The following is a 25394-nucleotide window of genomic DNA, read 5'->3' on the forward strand; positions in this document are numbered from 1 at the left end:
GTATCATTCCACAGATGACCTCCATATAACCATAGGCCATTGAAGTGTTTTCCTGGGTACCCATATTCTTAGCTTCTGTCTTACCGAGTCAATATGATGGACTTATGGTCCTTACATACGTAGTGCTCACTAATATACTAATTAGGCAAGAGACAAGAAGTCTGTGCTCAGTAAAACAATAGTATTTTATTCTATTAAAATCAGAGATATTAATGAATTAACATATAAATTTGCACATGAATTTTAGCAGCACTAGTCTAACATTACATGATCAATACATCATCTATTCATAGAGAAAGTAAGCATCAATATATTACCGAATATTGTAGCATCACTTCTCTATCGGGGGACTCGATTGGCAAGGAGGAAATATCCCATAAAACTCCATCACAGAAGATATGCGTCCATAAGTCTCCTGGAACGTCCCTTCTCGCCAGGGGAAATTCCCTCGGTTATATACAAACTGTTCCTAGATATGAATCTAGCCCTGCGCACTTCAACTTCTACAAGTAATGTTTACACAAGCTGTACAGCTGCGCAGTGAACATTCCAACTCATGCTCTGCTCGTGTTACGCAAGCGCTGTATTGTTGTTTTTCACATTCCTTCTGCATGTTCTCATCATATACTCAAAGAGGTCATTCAGCGGTCAAATCCTCAGTCTCTGTTAATGTTGTACTGAATACTTTTGAAAAGGAATAATAAGACCCGTGATCACCTACCTACCATCTGGATACCTTTTCTAATATCAATCATACATCATTCATATCACATAAGTATCACAATCGGTCCTTGAGCACGGGAATTATTTTCCACTTCCATAAGTCACCATCAGTACTTTTGGTTTCCTACAGAATATTTTGTATGCCATATAGCAATTCCACATTGAAAGGAGCATTACTATTATGGGAAGTACCAACACAGGGTGAATGATCCAATTTAGCATCTTTTGAGCTGAGGGAGAATGACCCATGAATATATCACACCAATGATGAGAAGTAGCATCAGCTATTATAGACCCCATTTTTACAATTTTTCCTACAACTATGGTAGTTCTAATTATATGCTGTTGTATTGTTTTATTTAAAGCAGAAAGCATCCTTATACCCTCTTCTGAATGCGTAATAACATCTCTTAATTTAGTCATATTTAATTCCCAATTGTTTACTTCTAAAAGTTTAGGGTTCCACTGAACCGTTTCTTGTATAACTTGATCAGGAGTTAGTAAGAATGTCTGATTTTCCCATCGTATTGTGGATACATCTGTCAAACATCCCACAAAGGGAGTTTGCATATCTGGTATTATAGGGGTATCTGTTACCACACAAACTTCTTGTGAAGCTATTTCTACTAACAATTTGAATGTTATAGGTAAAACATTGAATTCACAGATATTAACAGTATTTTGCAATAGACAAGGTTCATATACTGTAGAATGTAATCTGCAAATCTTTCCGTCCAAAGTATCCTCACATAAACTTAAATCATGTGTTCTATTGTTAACATCAATATACATACCATACATGGTAGGCATCCAAAACCATTGTGACCCCGGGGGCCCCAATAATAATGGTAATACAACATACCTACACATTATTTGTTGATTTGTTACATTGTATATATATATAATATACCTTGACAACTTGTATCACTGCAAATCATTTTAGGAACTTCAATTTTTAACCATGAAGTTTTTGAAATTGTATTATTAAATACGGTCCTCCAAACTTTTTCATTCCCTTTCATTAATTGAGTTTGCATTGTAGTTTTCTGCTGCATTTGATATATGGTCTGCATTGTACAAGTGGTCCAATTCAAAGCTTTACTTATATTAGACCCTGCTTCAAAGTTAAAATTATTTGAAGCATTCTGCATAGCTAATAAAAACTGATCTACTCCGGTGGCTTGAGTCCATGGCTGCCATATAGTAGGCATCCATTTTCCTTGTAAAGTCAAAGCATTCTGTATATCCTTCCCTGCATTACTCATTCGATTGGCCAGAGCCTCTATATCAAAACCATTTAAAGTTCCAGTTACTGTACCATATGCTCCCATTAATGTATCATACCATGCTCGCTTCTTTCGAATGGGGCATGGGTGTGTGCGAGGAAAGGTAACTACAACTGAAACAACGGTTTTCCGAGATTGGGTACCAGTTTTTATACAGGATGTTGGGATTCTTTTCATATGTCCCGGATCAATCTTTGAAGCATTTGTTTGAATTATTCTTAAGTACCGTCTTAAGCTAGATACTCCTCCCCATACACCACCATCCGTCCTATTTGGCTTAGGGTTAATAGCTATTACCCTATTTGTCATATTGGCACATACTATTAATTAAGTTCTATTTAGCTGAAAACTAAAATTCGTAGCATTTAGTCCTTTATCAGAATAATTAGCAAATACTGTCCAATTTATTCCAACATTTGGAGGTTTCATTAACAGTTTGTCTATGTCTTCCTCCCAGCAAGCAATATTTTCTTCTGCTGCAACTTGTACAGTTCCAGTGCCATTCGTTAGCACTGTAAAAGGCCATGGTCGTCGTCCTGGATAGTAATAGGGTGGGGGTTCTTCATATAGCGGCCCATACATCCACGATGCTGTTGTGTTTATTAGCGTCAAGTTCACGTTGAATACCAATGTTCCATTATTTGATACATTATAAACATTCCAATCTCCAGGCCTTGGCAAGGGAGACACCTGTTCTGTAGTCAACTTAACTCCGGGGGTCCATGTATCAACGACCCAACACAGCCCTCCAAGGATTCCAAGGTACCACTGTACAAGCATCTAAAATTTAAATAAAGAGAGTTATTCTCGCAAGTAACACTTTTCTTGTGGGATGTATTCCCACTTTTCCTGCCCTGGTCTCATGATCAATAGGGTACGGTCTTTCCCAATGGCAATAACCTCCGCCGCAGATGGCGGTCCTTGCCTATTTTGTACCCAAATTTTTGCTCCAACATTGGTCACATCAGATGACCCAAATCCTTTATCCCCCCTCATAGACAGTTCTAGAGGAGCTTGTCCTTCAATTGATTGAGCAAGATCAATTGGAATCACCAACATTTGAGCCATGTTCTGTCCTTTAGCAATAACCAATGGCTCTATTCCCAAATTTATTATGAGGACTTTAATTTCCCCTTGATAGTCAGCATCAATGACTCCTTCTACCACTACTGCCCCTTTTAGAGCAAAACTAGAGCGAGTGGCCAACTGATCATAATGTCCCTTGGGTATCTGACACCCTAATCCCGTTGAGATTGGAACAGTCTTACCTGGAGGTACAACAATCGCTTCTATTGCACTGAGATCTAATCCCACAGACAAAGGAGTTGCCCTCTCAGGGATTTTGGCGTCTTGAGTTATCTTCCATCTGGTAATTGTATGTACCACATGTGCCTCATGTACTGTAAGGTTTGGTGTCAGCATCCTCATTAGTGGTGTCATGGAATCAGTAATAGGCCTGTTGTTAATGATTTGTAATGCCTCACTTAAATTGTCTCTCCACTGGCCATATTCTCCTTCTACACCGTGCACTTTCTTTAATGTGGATTTCAAGATTCCATTCATTCTGTCCACTAACCCTGCAGCTTGTGGATAGTATGGCATGTGATATACCCATTGAATATTATGCTCATTAGCATAGTCTTTTACTTGTTGGCCAGTGAAGTGTGACCCATTGTCAGTTTGTATTTGTAATGGAACACCATAATATTGGGTAATAATCTCTAAAGTCCTAAGTGTACTCCATTGTGTAGCTGCTTTGCAGGGGAAACAAATCAGTAGTCCTGAATATGTATTTACAGCTGTACAAATGTATTTACATCCCCTGCTTTCACTGAGTGGACCAATAAAATCCATCTGCCAAATTTGTGCAGGTAATTGACCCCTTGGTATGTGTCCCATAGCTGTGTGTGGTACTTCTCGTTTCTGTGAATGTTGGCATATTGGACATTGTATAATAACTTGCTTAATTATGTCCATGGTTAAGGGGACACCACTTTCTTGGGCCCACCTGTAAGTGGCCTTTTCTCCCAGGTGTCCACTTTTGTTGTGCGCCCAAACAGCTGTACCGTGCAGCCATTTTTCTTTATCTTGATCAACTTCCGAAGTTTGCCTAATGGCGGCGGCTTTATCTGCTTCAGAATTAAACAAACGGTCAAGTGAGTCAGCAGGCATATATTGCATCAACATGAAAAACAGTAGTAGGTGTGGTTTGTACCATTTCTTCTATAAACTCCCACACCTCCTTTCCCCACAATTCCTTACCACGGATGAGCCAATTATACTTTTTCCATCCCATCATCCAAGTTGCAAGTCCATTAGCTACAGACCATGAGTCTGTGAAGAGATGGCATTCCCTTCCTTGCTCAAAACTTAATGCCAAAAAGATAGCATGCAATTCTGCATATTGACTACTTTTACCATGACCTTCCATGACCAGATGTTTTTCCAATCTGGGGTTATAAGCCACACTTTTCCAATGTCGTTTTCCATTGACATATCGGGCTGATCCGTCTGTAAACCAACAATGTTGCTGTTGCTGCTCAGTTAGATCTTCATACGATTTTCCCCATTTGACAGGAGATTCCTCTAACATAGTAGATTGTAAAGGGGACTTCACTCCCTCCCTTATCTCAGCTATTTTCTCATGAAGGGAGGTGATCCCGCCTTCACCTTTCTTTGCTCTTTCAGAAATATGCCATTTCCATTTTATGATACTTTGTTCTCCTACCCTATTTGTTTTAGGGTTAGATAATACCCATTGCATGATGGGTATTGCTGGTCTTAAAAGAACCTCATGTCCTAAAGTCAATTGTTCAGTTTCCACTAATGACCAATAGCAGGCCAACAATTGTTGTTCAAATGGAGTATATTTTTCTCCAGCATCGGGTAGTTTTCGATTCCAAAACCCTAAGGGGACTCTTTTTTTCCCCCTTGTTTCTGCCAAAGTGACCAATTGGCATACAAATTCTGCACTGATAAATGTAATTCTACACTCCCCGTCATCATTGGCCACAAATCTACAGCCTGTTGTACGGCTTCTTTTACCATTTCAAATGCAGTTTGTTGTTCCTCTCCCCAATGAAATTCATATTTCTTTCTAGTCACTTTATACAATGGAGCTAGCATCTGTCCCAAATGAGGTATATGTTGTCTCCAAAATCCAAACAATCCAATATATGATTGAGTTTCATGCTTAGATTTAGGAGTAGGGAAATTGATGATTTTCTGTTTAGCTTTTGGCAAGATTTCCCTATGTCCTTTGTTCCACTGAATTCCTAAAAATTTTACAACTTGAGACTGTCTTTGGACCTTGGCATCATTAATCTCCCATCCCTTGTTTCCCATGTGAGATATCAATTTATACAACTGTTCCTTCACTGACTGTTCATCATTACCCTGTATCATTATATCATCGATATAATGTGAAAATTGCATTTCAGAGGGCAAAGGAAACTCATCCAGGTGTTCTGCCACCGTCCGGTGACACATAGTAGGACTGTGTAGCCATACTTGTGGCAACCTGGTAAAAGTGTATTGTCTTCCCAGCCAGGTAAATGCGAATTGATCTTGAGCTTTTTCCTCTATGGGAATTGTAAAGAACGCATTAGCCAAATCAATCACTGCATACCAGGTACCGCTATGACTTTGCACATTTTCTACTATAGTAATAGTGTCCAGTACTGCAGCTGTTAGTGGGGGAGTATATTTGTTCAATTCTCTATAATCCACAGTCTTACGCTAGGAGCCATCACTCTTTTTCACTGGCCAGACATGATTGTTTCAAGCAGTGGTGGTTGTACGCATTACTCCAGCGTCAACCAAATTTTTGATTTGTTTCAGTAATTTCCTTATGTCCTCCCGGAATTCGGTATTGTTTCATAGCTACCATTTTTGTTGCCGGGGGAACATGTATAGGTGGCATTTTCACTTTTCCAACTACCACAGGTCTCATTTGGATTTCACCTGTTCTGACTCCGAAGGAAAATTTTCCCTCAGCCAAATTTAGCGTCATTTCTTTCAAAACATCTATTCCCAAAATATATTCTGGTATAGGTACTACTAAAACTCGATAATTCCTTATTGGTAAATTACCTATTTTCAGGGAAACTTGTGTTTGGACCCCAGTGATAACTTGTCCTCCTAATCCTGCAATTTTAATTTTCGGACCTTTGAATTTGTTTGGATTTCCATAAATTAAGGTAGCCTCCGCCCCAGTATCAATTAATGCAGGAACCCTTTGTACATTGCCCCCTTTCCAATGGATACTTAAATTTACGTATGGACGTTTATCACTTTTTATCCATACGGGGGCTTGGCTGGCTACCTATGATATCTCTTCATCAGAATTTTTTCCCGTGGCTGCCTCATAGGCATTCTTGCCCCAGCCATCACTTACCCGAGTAGCTACTGCTGCAGCCAGTTCCTCCCAAGGATAGACTGTTTTAAAGTCTTCCCATGACACTTTCTTAGGTGCTGTTGGAATTTTAACAGCTTTCTCCTTCTCTTGACCAACTTCTTTTTTAGCATCCACCTATTTAGCAGACAACACTTTCTGCTTATATAATCTCCACAATTCACCTGTCTGTTTTCCATCTATAGATTCTTTACTCATTCCAGCTTTCAATAATGCCTGGAATATTTCCCTCCGGGATACCCAATCCGGATTAGAGGGGTTCCCTTCTTTCTTCCATTCTGAATTATAGGGTTTACTATTACCTGGGTGTGTTTGGGAGGGATTTTGAGGAGAGGATGCCTGGGTTGCAGCTTTCCAGTCACCCATATCCTGCAACTCCCTCATTCGAGTAATCACTCTACTCACTGGTTCTCCTGTCATTGCCACTGTTAAGGTCAATATCACAGCTTTATATGCAGGAGGAGCAGTCTTTACCAACCGACTCCTCATGCTTGCAGTCATTGGATACTCTGTATATTCTTCTTCTACAGCTAACACTGAAACTGCACTCCGCATAGCTTCTTCTTTCAATCTTTCAATACCATCACGGAGAGTATACCATGGTTTATCATTGACTGGTATGTCAGCCTCCGTAGGATATATATCCATTATAGCTCTGGCTACAATAATTACAATATTTTGCAATTGTTCTTGATTCTCCTTGAAATAGTTTTTGAAATATCTCTGGATCACAGGATCCCGGGAAAGAGTAACAAATTTAGTGATGTCCTGAAAATCTAGTTTTATCCCTGTTCCTCCAAAATCATGCATCCTAACTAACCAAGCAATTTCTGACTCTCCTGGCCTTTGTTTAAACTGAGTTAGAATGCTGTCTACCTCATTTTGAGTATAATCTTCGGTGGAGACTCTTGTTCGGGTATGGGGAACACTTCGGTCTACCATAAGGGGTTGTCCGTCAGCCTCAAATTGAAGCTGGCCAGCTGCATCACGGGCTTGTTCCCGGATTATTTCATTTTCCGTGAGTTCCATACGCCTTTGAATTGGATTAGCTTTTACTTTTGATGAACCCTTTGGGGGATCAATAACAGGGGCTGGTGGGTTCTCCCAGTCATCTGAAGAAGAGGTATCCCACACATCCCCATCCCATTTATCCGGGTCCCAATTTACAGATGCAGTGGCTATGCTTTTATAAACTTTTTCTTTGTTGATTTTTCCTTTCCGCTTACGATATTTATTTTGAGCAACCTTTATAGCAGCTTTTTCTGCTACATTCTGATAGTGTTCCAACTTATCTTTAAGCAGACGGGTATTACAATCCAGCACCACTTTCTGCCCACCTAACTCTATCACTTTTTGTTCCAACTGAGAACATTTTCTCTGCATCTGTTGATTCCTCTCATGCATCGCGCGATATGCACTGAGCAGGATCCAGGTTCGTCGCCCAAGCGACACTACATCACCCGCCTTTGCGGGGACCCCCCTGAGTACTTCAACAACATCAGTGGGTTCACTACCTTTGAGCTTACTCGACCATTGTTCTGCTAGCGCAGAGCTACTCAGTTCATGTGCCAGTATATCATAGGGTGCCGTGGTCCAGCCAGGCACCTCTACAACATCATCTTGTTTTTCTTTTCGTTTCCTAAACATTGTCACTATTATTGGCAAAAAAAAAAAAAAAAGTGCCAAATATATATTTGTGATAACAGAACTGTGTGTTGTGAGTTCATTTTCCCCTTCACCGTTGATGTCTGATGAACTCCCTCTTCTGGTGAAGGAAGGTAGTGTGTTATGATTGAGTCACCGTAGGAGGCAAAAACAGAAATGCTAGCTAAGTCCAGAAAACCAGAGAAGTTGGCAGCTATCGGATTGCAGACCCCTGAACCTATCAACACAACTAGCAGTAGCCGTGGGGGGGTTCCGACGATGCCCTAGACCCCTCGATCACAGCCAGAGAATTAAATAGGCCTAAAGAAAGAAAGGGGAAATCTAAACTGGCCCAGAGCAGACCCCAAAGCAATAGGCAGCCCCCAACATATAATGACGGTGAAGCAAGATGAAAACACAAACACAGATAGAAAGATAGAATCATAGAATCGTAGAGTTGGAAGGGACCTCCTGGGCCATCTGGTCCAACCCCCTGCTCAAAGCAGGATTCGCTAAATCATCCCAGTCAGATGTCTGTCCAGCCTCTGTTTGAAGACTTCCATTGAAGGAGAACTGAGCAAAGACGGGGCCAGGCTAACTAGATAGGAAAGGACAGGAAGGCTGCTGTCTGCAATCCGTGAAAAACCCTATGAAAATAAGAGCCAACAGACTGACAGTGAAAAAGGCCCTGAAGACGCTAGGCTTCAAAAAAGCTATGTCAGTACTCAGGAATATTCTGAAGACAGCAACCGGCAAAAGGAGATTCAGCTCACCCCAGCAGGGAGTGGCAGAATCCAGAAAGGCAAGGAAAACAAAAACAAAACACAAATGCTAACAGGCAACGCAGAAAACTTAGCTTTAGAGGAGCAGGAATCAGACTGGTGTCCTAGAAGTCCACAGAGAAATCACCCGCAGGGCAGAAGGGCGTCGGCAGCCTTATATCCAGTCCGTGACTCCACTCAGCCAGTCATCCTCATTAGGCTCAGGTGCCTGATAATCAGGCTCATTACCTTCCTTTACCAGAATAGGGAGTTCACCAGACCTCAGTGACGAAGGGGAGAATGAACTCACAACAGTACCTCCCCCTTGAGGAGGGGTCACCGAACCCTCAACCACGCCACCAGGGCGATCAGGGTGAGCCCGATGAAAGGCACGCACCAATCTTTTGGCATGAATATCAGAGGCAGAGACCCAGGAATTATCCTCCTGACCATAACCCTTCCACTTAACCAAATACTGGAGTCTCCGTCTAACCAGACGGGAATCCAGTATTTTCTCTACCTCATATTCCATGTTACCTTCAACCAATACAGGGTCTGGAGGTGCCACCCCAGGAACAACTGGTTCAACAAACCTCTTCAACAAGGACTTATGGAACACATTATGGATTTTAAATGTGACCGGAAGAGCCAAACGAAAAGAGACCGGATTAATAATCTCCAAAATCTTGTAAGGTCCAATAAATCTAGGCTTAAACTTAGGAGAAGACACCTTCATAGCAATATTTTTTGATGATAACCACACCATATCACCAATCTTAAACTGGGGACCAATGGTCCTATGTCGATTGGAAAGTCGCTGGGCCTTTTCCTGGGAGATAACTTATCCACCACTTGGTCCCAGATCTGGTGCATTCTCTCCACCACAGTGTCAACACCTGGGCAGGCAGAAGGCTCCACCTGCCCTGAAGAAAATCGAGGATGAAACCCAAAGTTACAAAAAAAAGGTGACATCAAAGTGGCAGAACTAGCTCTATTATTTAAAGCAAATTCGGCCAAGGGCAAGAATGAAACCCAATCATCCTGATCAGCGGAAATAAAACATCTCAAATACGACTCCAAGGTCTGGTTTGTTCTCTCTGTCTGCCCATTGGTCTGAGGGTGAAAAGCAGAAAAGAAGGACAACTGAATTCCCAGCTTGGAACAGAAAGTCCTCCAAAATCTAGACACAAACTGAACTCCTCTGTCAGATACAATGTTCTCAGGAATCCCGTGTAAGCGAACCACCTGTTGCAAAAACAGGGGCACCAACTCAGAGGAAGATGGCAACTTAGGGAGTGGTACAAGATGAACCATCTTAGAGAACCTATCACAAATCACCCAGATAACTCATTCTTTGAGAGACCGGCATATCAGAGATGAAATCCATTGAAATATGGGTCCATGGCCTCCTGGGGACCGGCAAAGGCATCAACAACCCACTAGAGCGAGAACAAGATTTATACCGGGAGCAAGTCCCACAGGACTGCACAAAATTCCTGACATCATGAGACAAGGTGGGCCACCAAAAAGAGCGACTCACCAGATCTCTAGTACCAAAAATACCTGGATGACCAGCCAATGCAGAGCAATGAACTTCAGACATCACTCTCTTCTTCCACTGGTCAGGAACATACAACTTTCCACTGGGACAACGCTCAGGTTTGTCCTCCTGGAACTCTTGCAGAGCAAGTCTCAAATCGGGCGGGATGGCAGAAAGAACTACCCCTTCGCCTAAGATGGTAGCAGGCTTGGTCACCACAGGAGAATCAGCAAAGAAACTCCTAGAGAGGGCGTCTGCCTTGACATTCTTAGTTCCAGGAAGAAAAGAGACCACAAAATCAAAACGTGTAAAAAAACAAGGCCCACCTAGCCTGTCTAGGGTTCAAGCGTTTAGCCGACTCTAGGTAAATCAAATTCTTGTGGTCAGTGAGGACCACAACTTGATGCTTAGCTCCCTCCAACCAATGTCTCCACTCCTCAAATGCCCATTTCATGGCCAACAGTTCCCGATTCCCCACATCATAGTTACGTTCAGATGGAGAGAACTTTCGGGAAAAGAAAGCACAGGGATTCATTTTAGATGTTACAGGATCCTTTTGGGACAAAACAGCTCCTGCACCAATCTCAGAAGCATCCACCTCTACCTGGAACGGGAGTGAGACATCAGGTTGCCGCAAAACCGGGGCGGAGGTAAATCTTCGCTTCAGCTCCTGAAAGGAAGCAACAGCCTCCGGAGACCAATTCAACACATCAGCACCCTTCTTAGTCAGATCAGTCAATGGCTTGGCAATACTAGAAAATTTTGCTATAAATTTCCGATAAAAATTAGCAAAACCCAAAAACTTCTGGAGGGCCTTCAAAGAAGTGGGCTGAACCCAATCATAAATGGCCTGTACCTTGGCCGGGTCCATTTCAATAGTTGACGGAGACAAAATAAATCCCAAAAATGAAATCCTCTGTACTCCAAAAAGACATTTCGATCCTTTGACATACAGGGAATTCTCCCTCAAGATCCGGAACACAGTCCGAATATGTTCCACATGAGAATCCCAATCCTTGGAGAAGATCAAAATATCATCCAGATAGATAATCAAAAATTTATCAACAAAGTCTCGGAAAATATCGTTCATGAAGCACTGGAAGACAGAAGGGGCATTAGTGAGCCCAAAAGGCATCACCAGGTACTCAAAATGTCCCTCCGGAGTATTAAACGCCGTCTGCCATTCATCCCCCTGCTTAATGCGGATAAGATTATACGCCCCCCTGAGGTCAAGCTTGGTAAACCAGCAAGCACCTCTAACTCTAGAGAATAGATCCGAAATCAGGGGTAACGGATACTGATATTTAATAGTAATTTTATTGAGGGCACGATAATCGATACAAGGCCTTAAAGAACCATCCTTTTTGGCCACAAAAAAAAACCCGGCACCTAAGGGTGAAGAGGATGGTCTAATATGACCCTTCTCCAACGCCTCCTTAATATAGGACCGCATAGCCTCGTGCTCGGGTACAGATAAATTGAAGAGCCGACCCTTGGGAAATTTACACCCCGGGCTCAGTTCAATTGCACAGTCATAACTCCTATGAGGAGGCAAGGACGCAGACTCATTCTCACTAAATACATCATAAAAGTCCACCAAATAGTCAGGAACATCATGCGACTGAGGAGAGGTAGAAAAAAACGGAGCCTCACTAAAGGCACACCGACAACCCCAACTCACCACAGACACAGATTTCCAATCCAAAACTGGATTATGAATTTGCAACCAGGGAAACCCCAGAACAACGGCATCATGCAGACCATGCAACACCAAAAATCTGCAATTTTCTTGATGGTCTGGGGTGACCCGCATGACCACCTGGGTCCAAAACTGAGGTTTATTTTTAGCCAAAGGAGTAGCATCAATCCCCCTCAAAGGGATAGGCGTCTGCAGAGGTGTCATAGGAAATCCACAACGTTTAGCAAAATCCAAGTCCATTAGGTTTAGCGCTGCTTCCGAATCCACAAAAGCCTTGGCAGAAAATGTGGACAGGGAGCAGATCAGAGTAATAGCCAGAAGAAACTTAGGTTGAACACCCCCAACAGAAAACGTGTGTGCAAAGCGTTTCTCTCGTTTAGGACAGTGAGAAATAATATGCGAGGCATCTCCACAGAAAAAACACAGCTTATTACGCCTTCTGAACTCCTGACGCTGCGCCTTAGACAAAACTCTATCACATTGCATAGGTTCAGACGTCTGTTCAACCGGTGGCAACACCTCTCGTGCAATCCTGCGTTCACGTAAACGCCGATCAACCTGAATGGCTAATGACATAGAATCGTCCAGACCAGAGGGAACAGGAAATCCCACCATAGTATCTTTTACGGCTTCTGACAAACCCTTCCGAAAGAGAGCAGCCAAGGCATTATCATTCCAGGTAGTAAGGACCGCCCACTTTCGGAACTTTTGACAGTACAACTCTGCAGAATCTCGACCCTGGTTCAATGCCAACAGGGTCTTTTCAGCCTGATCAATAGCATTAGGTTCGTCATACAACAACCCCAAAGCTTGAAAGAATGCGTTCTCATTAGTCAGAATAGGATCATCTGGTTTCAAAGAAAACGCCCAATCCTGGGGATCGCCACGCAGCAAAGAGATGACAATTTTAACCTGCTGCGCGGAGCTCCCTGACGAGTTAGGCTTCAAGGCAAAAAATAATTTACAATTATTTTTGAAACTCAAAAATTTAGATCGATCCCCAAAAAATACATCAGGTGTAGGGATCTTTGGTTCAACAGCATGCGAACGAGCAAGGTAGGCGGAAATTCCCCGCACTTCCGCAGCGAGCTGCTCCACATGATCAGACAATTGCTTTATCTCCATTGTGAGAAAAAAAAAAAATTCCCCCTACGGCCTCAGAGATATAGAGGAAAGAATATACACACACCCTTTTTTTTGTTTTTTTTAACACAATTCTTTCCTGCTATTGAGTACCCTAGGATCTGCGGTATGGCGGGTGATTCTGTTATGATTGAGTCACCGCAGGAGGAAAAAACAGAAATGCTAGCTAAGTCCAGAAAACCAGAGAAGTTGGCAGCTATCGGATTGCAGACCCCTGAACCTATCAACACAACTAGCAGTAGCCGTGGGGGGTTCCTTCGATGCCCTAGACCCCTCGATCACAGCCAGAGAATTAAATAGGCCTAAAGAAAGAAAGGGGAAATCTAAACTGCCCCAGAGCAGACCCCAAAGCAATAGGCAGCCCCCAACATATAATGACGGTGAAGCAAGATGAAAACACAAACACAGACAGAAAGATAGAATCATAGAATCGTAGAGTTGGAAGGGACCTCCTGGGCCATCTGGTCCAACCCCCTGCTCAAAGCAGGATTCGCTAAATCATCCCAGTCAGATGTCTGTCCAGCCTCTGTTTGAAGACTTCCATTGAAGGAGAACTGAGCAAAGATGGGGCCAGGCTAACTAGATAGGAAAGGACAGGAAGGCTGCTGTCTGCAATCCGTAAAAAACCCTATGAAAATAAGAGCCAACAGACTGACAGTGAAAAAGGCCCTGAAGAGGCTAGGCTTCAAAAAAGCTGTGTCAGTACTCAGGAATATTCTGAAGACAGAGCAACCGGCAAAAGGAGATTCAGCTCACCCCAGCAGGGAGTGGCAGAATCCAGAAAGGCAAGGAAAACAAAAACAAAACACAAATGCTAACAGGCAACGCAGAAAACTTAGCTTTAGAGGAGCAGGAATCAGACTGGTGTCCTAGAAGTCCACAGAGAAATCACCCGCAGGGCAGAAGGGCGTCGGCAGCCTTATATCCAGTCTGTGACTCCACTCAGCCAGTCATCCTCATTAGGCTCAGGTGCCTGATAATCAGGCTCATTACCTTCCTTTACCAGAATAGGGAGTTCACCAGACCTCAGTGACGAAGGGGAGAATGAACTCACAACAGTAGTGAGGCTGATTACCAAACACCTGATCTTGTAGATGATGACTGGGTAACAGGAACTTCTGACTGGATATAAGGCAACCGACGCCCTTCTGAGTCGCTGGTGATTTCTCTGCTGGATTCTTGGAGACCAGTCTGATTCCTGCTTCCCAAAGATAAGTTTTTGCTCTGCTATTGAACTTATTAGTTTTGTTTTGTTTACCTTGTTTTTTGGAGTTCAGCCATCCCCGTCGGGGGTTTGCTGAGTTCCATTTTTGTCTCTGATCAGTTTGTCTCTTTGCTCTGTCTTCAGAATTTACCTGAGTGCTGATATAGTCATTTTGAAGTCCTAGCGACTTCAGGGCCTGTTTTTCCTATCAGACGGTTGGGACTTTTTTGGTAGGGTTTTTTACTGATTGCAGACCGCAGCTTTTCTATCCTGTCCTTTTTAGTTAGCTTGGGCCCCATTGTTTGCTCAACCTATCTTTCTATCTGTGTTAGTGTTTTCATCTTGCTTCACCGTCATTATATGTTGGGGGCTGTCTATTGCTTTGGGGTCTGCTCTGGGGCAGTTTAGATTTCCCCTTTCTTTCTTTAGGCCTATTTAATTCTCCGGCTGTGATCGAGGGGTCTAGGGCATTGTACGAACCCCCCCCCCGGCTACTGTTAGTTGTTGTTGATAGGATCAGGGGTCTGCAATCCGATAGCTACTAACCTCTCCAGTTTTCTGGACTTAGCTTGTATCTTTGGTTTTTCCTCCTTCGGTGACTCATTCATAACACTGTGTTTAAAGAAAAATCCTGCCGACTACGCCAATTTATGTCTTACCGAGTCAATATGATGGACTTATGGTCCTTACATACGTAGCGCTCACAAATATACTAATTAGGCAAGAGACAAGAAGTCTGTGCTCAGTAAAACAATAGTATTTTATTCTATTAAAATCAGAGATATTAATTAACATATAAATTTGCACATGAATTTTAGCAGCACTAGTCTAACATTACATGATCAATACATCATCTATTCATAGAGAAAGTAAGCATCAATATATTACCGGATATTGTAGCATCACTCCTCTATCGGGGGACTCGATTGGCGAGGAGGAAATATCCCGTAAAACTCCATCACAGAAGATATGCATCCATAAGTCTCCTGGAACGTCCCTACTCGCCAGTGGAAATTCCCTCGGTTATATACAAACTGTTCCTAGATATGAATCTAGTCCTGCGCACTACAACTTCTACAAGTAATGTTTACACAAGCTGTACAGCTGCTCAGTGAACATTCCAACTCGTGCTCTGCTCGTGTTACGCAAGCGCTGTATTGTTGTTTTTCACATTCCTTCTGCATGTTCTCATCATATACTCAAAGAGGTCATTCAGCGGTCAAATCCTCAGTCTCTGGTAATGTTGTACTGAATACTTTTGAAAAGGAATAATAAGACCCGTGATCACCTACCTACCATCTGGATACCTTTTCTAATATCAATCATACATCATTCATATCACATAAGTATCACAGCTTCATATTATATCTGATAGTACAAGTCCAGCTCTCAGAATGTAATATAATGGTAATAGAAATGGATTAACTAAGATGATTTGAATTACCTGGTTCTCCTCTCTCATAGGAACTAGGGAAGACTTGGGAGGAAGTACAGTCTGAAGATGATCGGGAATTGGGAGACGGCAACGAGGAGTATGACTCCATTTACAGTGCACTGATGATGTCTTCAGGGTTTTCTGAAAGCTAATATATGTTCTGTTTTAGGGACTGGTCTGACTGGGAGGAGCACCCTATGTCTGCATTTTGCCTGTTTTGTGAAAATCATGGTGACACAACTGAGAAACTTCTTATTCACATGAAGGTAAGGCAGTAATACACCTATGGCTTAAAATGATGTCCTTAATCCAGTCCCACAATGTGGTGGGGGTTAAATGCTACTAATGAAGTGCTTGATATCTAACATGCAGAAGTTTTGTAAGGTGAAACAGTCAGCGACACCTAAGGAGTAGGACAGAGGGTTAATATGGAAGGTAGGGAATTAATAAAAGCCCACAGGCCTGCCATCTGTATTTGCCTATGATAGGCTATGCCAAAGGCTTGGGCTAACAGGTTTCCTGTAAGCATATTGTTTTAGAAGTACATGGTATGTTTAACTGCTTCCATTATAAAGCAATTAGATACCAAAAAAAAATCGACATATTTGGTACCACTGCATTGGTGCGACCCATAGGATACAATTAAAGGGGTATTGCCATCTCCAAGATCCTATCCGAATATGTAGTAAGTGTAGTAGTAATAATAATAATAATAGCAAATACCTACAATTAGAAATGTATAGTTTTTCTGATTTGCTATGTCTTTTTCCTCGTGTGCAGGCATTTCAGGACCTTGGGAATCCATGGTTACAACCACTAACAGCTAGCTTACTGTCGCTATATCAGCAGTCGTAACCATGGATACCTAAAGTCCTGCAATGCCTGCACATGAGGAAAGAGAGATAGCAAATCAGAAAAGTATACTACTCTAATTGGAGGTATTTGCCAATATTATTATTACACCTACTACATATTGGGATAGGATCTTGGAGATGGGAATACCTCTTTAACTTGTTTTTACCATAAGGGGAAAAAAAAAACAAAACAGTGAAATTGGTTTTTTTTTATTTACATACCACTGAAAAAGAGGGAAAAAAAATACACTATATGAAGTGTCAAATGGGTTGATTGAAAAGTACATCTTATTTAGAAAAAAAGAAAAACAAAGTTCCATAGATGGGAAAGTGGGAAAGTAAAAAAGTTATGTCTCTTTGGATGTAAGACATGAAAGAATAAAAAAGACTCTATCAGTTACTGTTTTTAAGCCCAAGCAAGGGTGGTGGTTAAGGGGTAAAGCACAGCAAATATAACCACAATTATGATCTCCTGCCTGTACTGACATAATGTTCCCTTGCTTCTCTAGACAGTAATTGGAGATGCTATTTAAATTAATGAAGGTTCAGAGAATTAAGATTTAAATTGTCTGTGTTTTCTCTCTGCCTAGGACTGTCACCACTTTGATCTTCACAAAATAAAAACAGATTTAGGTAAGTAAAATATGTGTAAAGTTAAATGGATTATGTATTTTTTGAAAATATATTAACGAGTACAGGTACAGTCATGGCCATTTTATTTTAACTTTAGGCTTACTAGGCATAACATCTTCAGTCACAAAAGTGGGGGATTTCCTGGTTTCTGGTTATACATATTCCCACCCAGTGGGCGAGGCCTGACTTCAATACACTTTTATGAAGCAAGGCCAAGCACTCTAGTTGACCACGCCCACTAAACGGGCCCTGGCCAGGAGTATGTATAATGCATATATACTCTCCGTTCCAAGGTCAGAAATTGGCAAATCTCTGCAGCACACACACTACAGAGTGACTTCAGACTTATTTATTTGGACTGGACAACCCCAGGTACATTAGCTACAGTGCCATAGGTTGTAAACTTCTTCATTTGGTTGCATACTGTGGACAAAGGTACATCAAGATCTCTGGAGATGGATTTGTAACCTTGAGATTGTTACTAATGTTCAAAAATTTGGTTCTCAAGTCCTCAGACAGTTCTCTTCTCCTCTTTCTGTTCTCTGTGCTTAGTGTGGCATGCACAGACACACAATGCAAATATTGAGCCAACTTCTCCCCTTTTTATCTGGTTTCAGGTGAGATTTTCATATTGCCCACACATGTTATTTGTCACAAGTGAGTTTGTATAATTGCAATAATTTTCTGAAGCAATTTCAAGGGTGCCAAAATTTTTGGCGTGACTGTAAATGTTATGCCTAGTGATCCTAAGGTTAAAATATAATGGCTAATTAAAATAAATTAAGATTTGAGTACTGATTTAACCCCTTAAAGTAAACCTATCACATGATGCTTTTTTCCCTAGTTTGTGGACAGCATATATCAGGATCTGGCTGTCCAGTCTCAGCCAGGTTTGTTTAAATGTGAATCCCTTTAGCGTTTCAGAGAAAAACATACTTTTAATAGCCGCCAATAACCAAGCACACTAGTCAGTAGTCAGACAGGCGAGTCCCCAGCGGTTTCTCCCTTTCCACAGTTTCTCCCCTTCCACTGCTCTGGATTGACCGGTGTCTGCATAGACATGCATGTAGGGGGACACCTACCAATTTAGGGCAGCGGGCGGGGAGAAGCCTCTTGGGATCCGCCTATATTACTATTTATTCAACTTTCCATGACCTTTATGCCCATATACATGGCATAGGAGAGTTTATCCTACTGACAGATGCCCTTTAACATTTTATATATTTCTATCTACATAGCCATACTCCGTCTCGCAGCCACTGGCAGTCGCTTCTAATATACATGTCAGAGTTGGGAATACACCTTCAAGGTCCACAATGAGGAGAAGAACTGAGGCTGTATGTTCACATCCTAGTCCAGTACTTTTGGGTCCTCCTGCTGAGTTTTCAGCTTTTGATTTTGGATTGCTAGCCGCATATATTATCATGTATTTTTACTATGTGCATTTACAGTGCAAGGTGGGGAAGTTTTAAGTTGAAGAGTATTTAAATGTTTGCAAAACATTCATGTATGTATTTTTGTACTCTCGATTGCCTGCAGACCGGTTCTCCATATTCTCTCTGTGTGTACACTCAGGCAGGAGGTGTGAGCATTTCTCAGGGTTCTTTTGAGAGATCACTGGGGCCTCAAGAACCAGACTCCCACCAATCTACTGGCAATTAAAGGGACAAGAAAATTATGAACAAAAATGTTTCTAAGCTGCTTAATTGGGGGAAACAGAGAACCATGGGATTGTCTGCTGCCGCCTGGAGGCTGAAACTATTATTACATTCTACATGAAAATTGGCTCCTCAACAGCAGACTATACCTCACCTGCTAGCCTTAGGCTCCCTCAGTTTAGTGATAAAGTAGTACAAGAAGCAAAAAAAAATTAAAGCATTTTGAAAAATAATTCAATTCAAGTACCAAAAATCTTAATTTCTTGGTCGATTCATTGGGGGACATAGAGAACCATGGAACATCCTAAAGCTGTTCCTGGGGTGGGAAAATAAATATACATCTACTACCAAATTCCCAACTCTTGCTCAGGCCAAAGCCTGAGCAACTGCTACCTACAAAATCGTTGTGCCAAGACTTTCATCTGAAGAAGCAAAGGTTTGAACCCTGTATATCTTGAAGAAGGAATGTACCAATGACCATGTAGCTTACTTACAAAGTTGTAGGACAAATCCCTGGTGGCGTACTTCCCCGGAAACCCTCACTGCCCACGTAGAGTGTGCATTAAACCTAAAAGGAGGAAACCCGACCTTCGTCTAATAGGCCTGAATGATAGCCGTTCTGTGATCCCATCATAGAAGAAGTCTCCAGACTCCCCTTTTATTTCGTCCGACCATGCACTACCGACCTCATTCCCTCACATCTCCTCCAGTCTCTCTCTCCTGTCGTCACAACTCACCTAACTACAATCTTTAATCTCTCCCTCTCCTTGGGCATTTTCCCATCCACCTTCAAACACTCTATCGTTACTCCATTACTAAAGAAACCTGCTCTCGACCCATCCTGCCCAAATAACTACAGACCAGTCTCCAATCTCCCATTCATCTCTAAACTCTTGGAGCGCCTAGTCTACTCCCGCCTTACCCTTTTACCGCTCCACTTACTCCCTCCTAGACCCTTCACAGTCCGGCTTCCGCCCCCTACATTCGACAGAAACTGCACTCATCAAACTTACCAATGACCTTCTGATAGCAAAATGTGATGGTGGCCACTCTCTGCTCATTCTTCTTGACCTTTCTGCAGCTTTCAACACTGTTGACCACCGTCTCCTACCCTCTAGGCTCCAGTCACTAGGCGTTAAGGACACTACTTTCTCCTGGTTCTCTTCCTATCTCTCTGACCGCTCCTTCAGTGTTTTGTTCGCTGGCTCCATGTCATCTCCTCTTCCTCTCGCTGTCGGGGTACCTCAGGGCTCAGTCCTTGGCCTCCTCTTCTTTCTCTACACGGCCCCAATTGGACAGACCATCAGCAGATTTGGCTTTCAGTACCATCTTTATGCTGATGACACACAACTATACATGTCATCCGCCGACCTTACCCCCCGCTGTACTACAGAACGCCAGTGACTGTCTGTCCGCAGTGTCTAACATCATGTCCGCTCTCTATCTGAAACTCCATGTCTCCAAAACTGAACTTCTTCTGCTCCCGCCATCAACTACCCTCCATAAATATGACCTTTCCCTCTCCGTGGGTGGCACCATAATAACACCCCAGCAGCAGGTGCGCTGTCTGGGTGTTATGTTTGATACCAATCTCTTGCCCGCTCTTGCCGCTTACACCTAAAGAATGTCTCGAGAATCCACCCTCTTCTCACCATGGAAACAACAAAACCCCTCACTGTCACATTGATCCACTCCCGCCTAGACTACTGCAATGCTCCATTACTCGACTTTCCCCTCTCCAGTCCTTACTTAATGCAGCAGCCAGGGTCATCCATCTGGCTAATCGGTACTCTGACGCGTCCGCTCTTCACCAGTCCTTACATTGGCTGCTCACTCAATATAGGATCCAATTCAATGTACTTGTTTTCACCCACAAAGCTTTCCACAGTGCAGCACCCCCCTACATCTCCTCCCTCATTTCTGTCTATTGGCCTAACCGATCGCTGCGCTCTGCAAATGACTTTCGACTAACCTCAGCACTAATCCGTACCTCCCACTCCCAACTCCAAGACTCCCACGCTGCGCCAATCCTCTGGAATGCTCTACTCCAAGAAATTAGGACTATCCACAATGTGCATAGTTTTATGCATTCCCTCAAAACGCATTTGTTCAGAGCGGCCTGTCACGTTCACTAATCTAAGTCTTTTTATGTGTAACTGTGCGTGTGTAGACCATTCACCAGCTCCATCTATCCCTCAAGATGGCTAGACCATAATTGTATATACATCATTGTAAATACACAGCTGTACTTTGTATATCCCCCACCTCATTGTAGATTGTAAGCTCTCACGAGCAGGGTTGTCTTATTTTGCTTTAATGAATGTATTGTTAACGGTGTTACTTATGACTTGTGTTTTGATACTGTTAAACTGTAAAGCGCTGCGGAATATGTTGGTGCTATATAAATAAAGTTTATTATTATTATCCAATGAGCAATAGTTGCATTAGCGGTGGCCAGGCCCCTGTGAGAGCTGTCAGGTATGACAAACAAGTAATCAGACCTTCTAGATGGGGTGGTGGCTGATCAATAACACCGTACAGCCCTAATAACATCATCTAATTTATGCAGAGCCTTCTCGATCGGATGAGATGATGAGATGGTGCCGTGCAAAAGGAAGTCAAGACAAAGTCCTTATCTGAAAATCCGAAACCACCTTAGGGAGAAAGGACAGAACAGGTCTCAACACTACCTTATCTTTGTGAATGATAAGGTAAGGAGCGCGACAAGAAAGAGCCCCAAGCTATGATACTCTCCTAATAGAGGTGATGACTATAAGGAAAGCTACCTTATAAGCAAGATGAATACAGAAATGTATATGAGGGGCTGAAAAGGTGGAAACTGAAGAGCCTCCAAGACTAGATTAAGGTCCCACAGATCAAGGGGGCGCTGATATGGTGGTCTAGCACGTGCAACCCCCTGAAGAAATATCCTGACCTGAGGTCTAGAGGCGACATCTCTCTGAATTAAAACAGCCAAGGAAGGCACCTTCCCCTTGGGAGAACCAAGTGCCAACCCCGACTGCAAGAAGGAGAGCAGTACAGTCAGAGAAAAGAACACTGGAGAAATTCCAGAAGACTCACACTAGCAAAAGTAGGTCTTACAAGTGCGGTGATAGATGTGCAGCAAGGGGAGGGCTTCTGTTCCTCAATAATAGTTTGGATGACTGATTCTGACAAACCTGCTGCCCTCAGAATTGTGGCTTTATCAGCCATACCGTTAAATTGATCGACTGTAAATTCTGGTGGAAGAATGGACCCTGAGACAGAAGATCTAGATGGTGAGGAAGAGTCCCAAGGACATCCGCCAAAAGGTTGATCACGTCCGCACGCCAGGCACTCCGAAGGCTGTCTGGTGCAATAAGGATAACTGGAATCCCCTCTGCTTTGACTTTCTTGAGAAGTCTGGGCAGAAGAGGTAAAGGAAGGGAGAACTTGGTAATTGCCAATGTGTGGTCTGGGACTGCGTGAGGATCCTGAGATTTTGTGACTAATCTTGGTGCCTTGCGGTTTAATCTGGATTTCAACAAATCTACATGTGGTGTGCCCCACTGATGACAAATCTGCTCAAAACCCTCTGTGTGAAGAGACCATTCTCCTGCCTCTACATGCTGTCTGCCCTTCAGTTATCCACTCAAGGTATATTAACCGCCAAGATCAGAGGAACCTTGTTCTCTGCTTATTTCAGTATCTCCACCATCGGCTTGGCCAATAGACCCTGCGTCCTTATTTGACTGTTGATATAGGCCACTGCAGTGACATTGTGTGACTAGATCCTAATTGGCAATCCTAGAACCTGGTGTTGCCAATGGAAAAGAGTCAGACGGACGACTATGAGCTCCAATGCATTGATCAGAAGGAGTTTCTACTGATAGTTCCGGGATCTCTGAACCTAGAAATGGCGGAAGATGGCCCACCCATCCACGAATAGTAGTATCTGTGGTCCGAACCTGCCACTGGATGGGGTGGAAAGAGCGACCTTGGATTAATAGGAGTGATGTTAACCACCACTTGAAAGACTGGCGACAACAAAGTGAAAGGCGGATGGGACTGTCTAGAGATTGTGTCGACCTGGCCCAACAGGCCAACAGTGTGTTTTGTAGGGGCTTTGAATTAAATTGTGCATACGGGACTGCCTCGAACATTGCCATTATCTTCCCCAAGACACTCGTACAAAACCAGAGAGTGTCTCTTTGGCCGCTTCAAAATTTGGACAGAGGATTGCAGCGCTAGCCTCTTCCCTTCTGGAAGAAAGTTTGCCATTGAAATTTGTTGAATATCATCCCTAGAAACCGAATCCGCTATGTTGGAATAATGGCGAACTTTGTCCTGTTGACAGTCCATAAGGAAACAGCCTTGCCATAACCTGTCAAATGATAAAAGCACTAGCAGGATGCAGCAGGCCCCCACTAATAAAGGCAGGGGTAGCACAGGTGCAAACTACTGATACAAACAGTCACCCCCACACCTACCAGATTATGCAGGGGTTGGCTGCCTAGTAGAAAAAATGCCCCCAAATATGACTTGCATAGAACGCCAGTCGCACAGGTATGTGTGATGCAAAGTGTCCGGCTTACAGCCTATTGATGATACCCATAATTGTATTATCAGGTGGGCTGCCCAGCACTATAAACATGCACCCCACAGGGACAGATGCCCCAATACACCAAGCCAACAAAATGGGGCCTAGCTGCATCCTGCAAAAAATGATAAAAAGTGCAATAAAAGATGAAAAAATTAATGCATATGATGAATACATTACATGGGGTAGGGTATTGGTTGTTATTTTTGGCCAAAATAGATAAGCTCGCAACCCAACGTCAAGGGTCCTCATACTCAAGAGTTCTAACACTAATTTCAAAAACAGCTAACAGCACAATTAAAAAAAACTCGTACCATAAATAAACAGCCTTACCAAAACCTGTCAAATGACAAAAGCAAGATGCAGCAGGCTCCCCACAAATAAAGGCAGGGGCAGCACAGGTGCCTATTGATGACACCCAAAATAGCATTATTGGTGGGGGCCTGCTGCATCCTGCTAGTGCATGTGTCATTTGACAGGTTTTGGTAAGGCTGTATCCTTATGGTACATGTTTTTTTAATTGTCCTATGTTAGCTGTTGAGACAGAGGAGACTACCTCTCTGACCCATTATCGCTGAATGCCCCCAGCCATGCCTCCTCGAAGAAAAGGAGGAGGCAGCCACCCACCCAGGAAGAATCCCCGAGTGGGGGCTGCCCGCCCGGAGTAAATCAAAAGGATGGTCTCCTTGATATCTGGGAGATTCTGGATCTGGCCTGACGGCTGAAATTCTCCAGTTCTGGAGTCTGACGAAAGGGGCAGAACTGCAAAACTTTCTTTAAAATGGACGGCTGGGCCTGGCCTATCGTAGCATCAGCACTGGTCTTGTCCAAATTAGTACGGAACTGGCGTGACCCCTGGGAAGGGTAAACATGTAAGAGACTTCTTCGAAGGGAAATCTACTCTCCATACTTTGAGCCATAAGATATGACGAATGGTCACACAATTGCTTGCCGCCTGGCCAGAGCATCCATTCGCACCTAATGATGATCAACATAAATATCTGCCTGCTTGTCTGATCTGATTCGCAATATCAGCTAAATCCGCCTCCTGAGAACCATCCAGAATACTGTGATACTGTGCCATAAATGTTTAGCCCAAGCATTAACTGTCTTGAATACCCAAGTAGCAGCGAAAGCAGGTCAGAGGGCAAAGCCCGCATCTTCAAAGGTGAACTTACCACAGATTCTATACATAAAGCGACAACAGAGCTATACTCACCGGGACTGAAGAAACATAGTCCAATTTTCTGCTGCATGTAACGCCCGCTATGTGTGACGGGGAGGAGCTGGCTTAATTACAGACTGCTGCCCCAGTACCTGACCACCAACAGTGTCGATGTACTCTAGTCCAGGCATACTGATGTGAGTGGACACAGCCTGCACAATTATAGCCTTTACTCTCCGTCACTGCGTGGGTGAAACGGTGCGCACAATTACATCCTGAGCATGTCATTCTCCGCAAGGAGAAATGATACTTCTGGATATCAGTCAGACACCTCTCTCACAGCCAAACCAGATCTCACACTTTGCACTGACGAGGGGCAGTACCCCGAAACACAGTGTCTGCAAGTTGAGATTCTGGCTTGGCTTTTATCCTAAGTCATGTAACAAGGCTCATGAAAGGGTCGACATTGACTTTTAGGATTGCTACTTCCAATAGGTGGCACTAGAGTTCTAGTCAATGTCCTCTCTGAAGAGTCAATTTGCATAATTAGCATATTTCCCAGAGGAGCTCTGCGGCTTTAAGTCTCCTCATTTCGACATGCTTAGCATGTCATTCTCTTCAAGGAGAAATGATACTTCTTGGATAACAATTACATC

The 25394-nt window shown here is 43.0% G+C and overlaps 1 protein-coding gene across 3 annotated transcripts in view; it reads left to right on the forward strand.

Annotated features, from left to right (window-relative positions):
- Positions 1–25394, forward strand: part of ZNF277 (zinc finger protein 277) — a 137273-nt gene that overhangs the window by 108395 nt on the left and 3484 nt on the right. For all 3 annotated transcript variants that reach the window (XM_073573302.1, XM_073573301.1, XM_073573300.1), the window contains 3 exons: positions 15879–15946; positions 16019–16115; positions 17294–17336. In XM_073573302.1, coding sequence (XP_073429403.1) covers positions 15879–15946; positions 16019–16115; positions 17294–17336 — 208 coding nt within the window. The remainder of the gene's footprint in view (positions 1–15878; positions 15947–16018; positions 16116–17293; positions 17337–25394) is intronic.

Source organism: Dendrobates tinctorius, unplaced genomic scaffold (assembly GCF_039654945.1).
Source record: "Dendrobates tinctorius isolate UK_male_01 unplaced genomic scaffold, ASM3965494v1 ptg000035l, whole genome shotgun sequence".
Classification (NCBI taxonomy): Eukaryota; Metazoa; Chordata; class Amphibia; order Anura; family Dendrobatidae; genus Dendrobates; species Dendrobates tinctorius.